At 35.2% G+C, this 3,006-nt stretch overlaps 1 protein-coding gene across 1 annotated transcript; it reads right to left on the reverse strand.

Annotated features, from left to right (window-relative positions):
- Positions 1 to 405: 405 nt before the first annotated feature.
- On the reverse strand, positions 406 to 2,478 carry LOC144476256 (protein asteroid-like). Its single transcript, XM_078192958.1, has one exon. The coding sequence runs from the start codon at positions 2,476 to 2,478 to the stop codon at positions 406 to 408; it is 2,073 nt and encodes a 690-aa protein (XP_078049084.1).
- Positions 2,479 to 3,006: the final 528 nt, after the last annotated feature.

Below are 3,006 nucleotides of genomic sequence, written 5' to 3' on the forward strand. Positions count from 1 at the left end.
AGATCACGGGAGTTTTGCGAATCTAAGTACATTATATAAAAAAGCATGTCTAATATGTAGAAGTAAAACACAAACTGCTTACGTATTTTATTATATATTTATTATACAAGGAATGATACAGCATGAAGGAAGAAAAACTTTATAAAAGAAAATAATGTAGATAACATGACAGTAAATAATATGATATGGTTTAATATTATAGAAATATAATAAAATAGAAAGGAAAGATACTTGCAGCGTGTTACTACCCAAACACGCACTTGAAAACAAAATTACTGAAATCTAAAAAAAAGTTACCATTTGTTGGGCAGTGTAATTGTAATTCTTCCGAGGTAATTTAAAAATATTTATGAACATTGCCTAAATCTTATATTCAAATTGAGTATGATATACTTGATTTACATTTTATGCAAGAAATGGATTTATTTTTGAAAATAATAGATTAAAGAGTCTTAAGAAAGTTGGCGCATTCTCAAAAATATCATTTACACACTCGTCCACATCATTGGATGTTTGCAAATACTTGCACACATTGTACAAAAATGTACCGTTAAACAAATTCGCTACATTTGGCTCTCGATAAGGACGGCCCAATAGTGCATTCAAATCAATAGCAGCAAGTAAAGACATTTGAAATTCTGCAAATGCATGTACAATAGACATATCAATCTCGAATATTTTTCCGAGTTGTACGTTGGAATGCTGAATAAAAAATGGTAACGTTAAAAGACAATCCTTCATATTAATTTCTGAACGAGCCTTAACAATTGTAATATCTGTCGAGATTTTGAATTTGTTTCTGCATGCCTGTCTTCTATTTCTTGAAAGAGGGATTAAACTACCATATGCATCTTGGAAACTGTGTATGAAACGATGATTTCCTACCCTTGAAATTACTATATTATATAATATACAGATTATTATCGAATAAACGTAACATTTATGCGATTTGTACAGTTTTTCTTGATCAGTCCAATACTTAATACAACCAATGTACAACTTCCATTCCGGTAAAAGTTCATCGACACACTTCATGTTCTTAATACCGAGTACGTCGTTCAAAATTTCCCTTCGCGTACCCAATGGAAGGTCTCTAAGGATTAATAAAGGTACTGTTTGTGTCCCTTCTAACGCATTGCATACGAAATTCATGTTTTGGTCCCTAAATACATATTTCATGTAGGTTCTTCTGTCGTCTATTAGTGATGATAAAAGTCCATATGTAACGCTAACTATTTTCAAACTTGTCAAGCTGCTTGAAGGACGATCCAGGTTTTCTATTTGTATTGGTAATACGCTCGTATGTTTTAGTATGTAGCTTATTAAAGCTGTTGAAAGTTCAGCTTTAGCAACCTCATCCACAAACCATCTGGGTAATCTGTCAATAATCAAATCATTTCCGTTTTGAGACTTGGTATGTTCTAGAAGTATATTTCTTATTACGATCATATTATTTTTGTCAATCGTTCCAAGGTCTTCCTCGCTATACTTTCCTCGGAACGGTAAACTGTCAATATCTTTAGTAAATTTGTAAGCCGGTGTTGTAGAATCTTCAGGAAATTTAGCAATAATTAATGGTACCAGCACTTCTTCGGGTAGATTTATACAGGTATAGTCATTGATATGTGATTCTATTGCATCTAATACCCGATGCCTCATCGATTTAGGTATTCCAATTAAGATTTCAGCAATAGCTTCGTCCACGGTAAATTGACTGAGCAAAGTAAATGTCTGGTATATGATCTGGCATCTCCCTCGAGCATGTTCTTCAAATTTAGAGAAAAAGTTTTTTAATAACGCTGGCTTTATTGTAGTGTCCTTTCTGAGTATCGTTGCAGCTAAAGACAATGTATGATGAGTCAGTCCTTTGAAAATACGTAGGAAGTGTTCATATCTGTATAATTGACAACGTATCGCTTTGCCACTCGGGGTCTTGACTACATCATCACCGAGTCTATCAAATGGTATATACAATGTTCCATGTATATAAAAGTCAGAGTCAAAACTAAGTACAGGACAGTTTAATAGTTTAGCTAGCGAAGCTATAGGCCCGTCAGCTTCGAACATGCAGCGTGCATGACGAATATTTTTCTTTCTTAAAACTTGTACGAAAACCACTGTCATGAGCAAAGGAGGAACATTATCTTCCGTTGGATTTCTAATCAAAGTCATCACATTTTCAAGCCTTTGTTTACTCCTGTCCAGTACAGTGTCTATTTTTGAAATGTTGTATGCTCCGTCTAGTAACACTAATGGTGTCACATTACACTCTAGCAAATTATCAAAGAATTTTGATACGGCTTCCTCATATACATCGTAGTTACCACCGAATATACAAGTGAGTACAGCACATCTGTAATATATTTGATAACTTACGTTACTACCATCGATGACCAAGTACGTATCTTGGAGTTCATGGTTTTCATGACAACTATTTCCGTAAGTATTCATAAAAGACATTAAACCTCGGACTCCCATTGCGTTTGATTTTTAATGGATACTTTATTATGTCGAATATTTGGCTTATATGAGTCCCTTCACGTGATGCACGCGTCAACGTCACTGTCGCCACATTGCCTACGTTCTTTTGTCGATTGCTAAGCGTAAATATGTGTACTATACAAGGTGTCCCAAAAATGTCTCGCACCCCGGAAATGAGGGGGTACGCTTGCGGCCGTCGAAAGACAAGTACCCACCCGGGCGACATGGTGTCTCGATATGGACGATGGACATTTCGAGCACCGAATTGGAATTTAATCGGCTCTTTTCAGGGCCACACAAAATAACGCTGGAAACTTCGGACATGTGTCAATTGTTGAATAATTCGTGACCAGTGTGGAATAATAGTGCAGTGAAAGTGAACGTTAATGTAATCTGTGTCGTTTTACATACATTTACAACTGAATGGAAAATATATAAATAATATTTGTGAAATTTTTGGAACACCCCGCAGAAATCTATAGAAAATCAAGAGACAGCATTGCCATCTAATGAGACACATGCTAA

Source organism: Augochlora pura, chromosome 10 (assembly GCF_028453695.1).
Source record: "Augochlora pura isolate Apur16 chromosome 10, APUR_v2.2.1, whole genome shotgun sequence".
NCBI lineage: Eukaryota > Metazoa > Arthropoda > Insecta > Hymenoptera > Halictidae > Augochlora > Augochlora pura.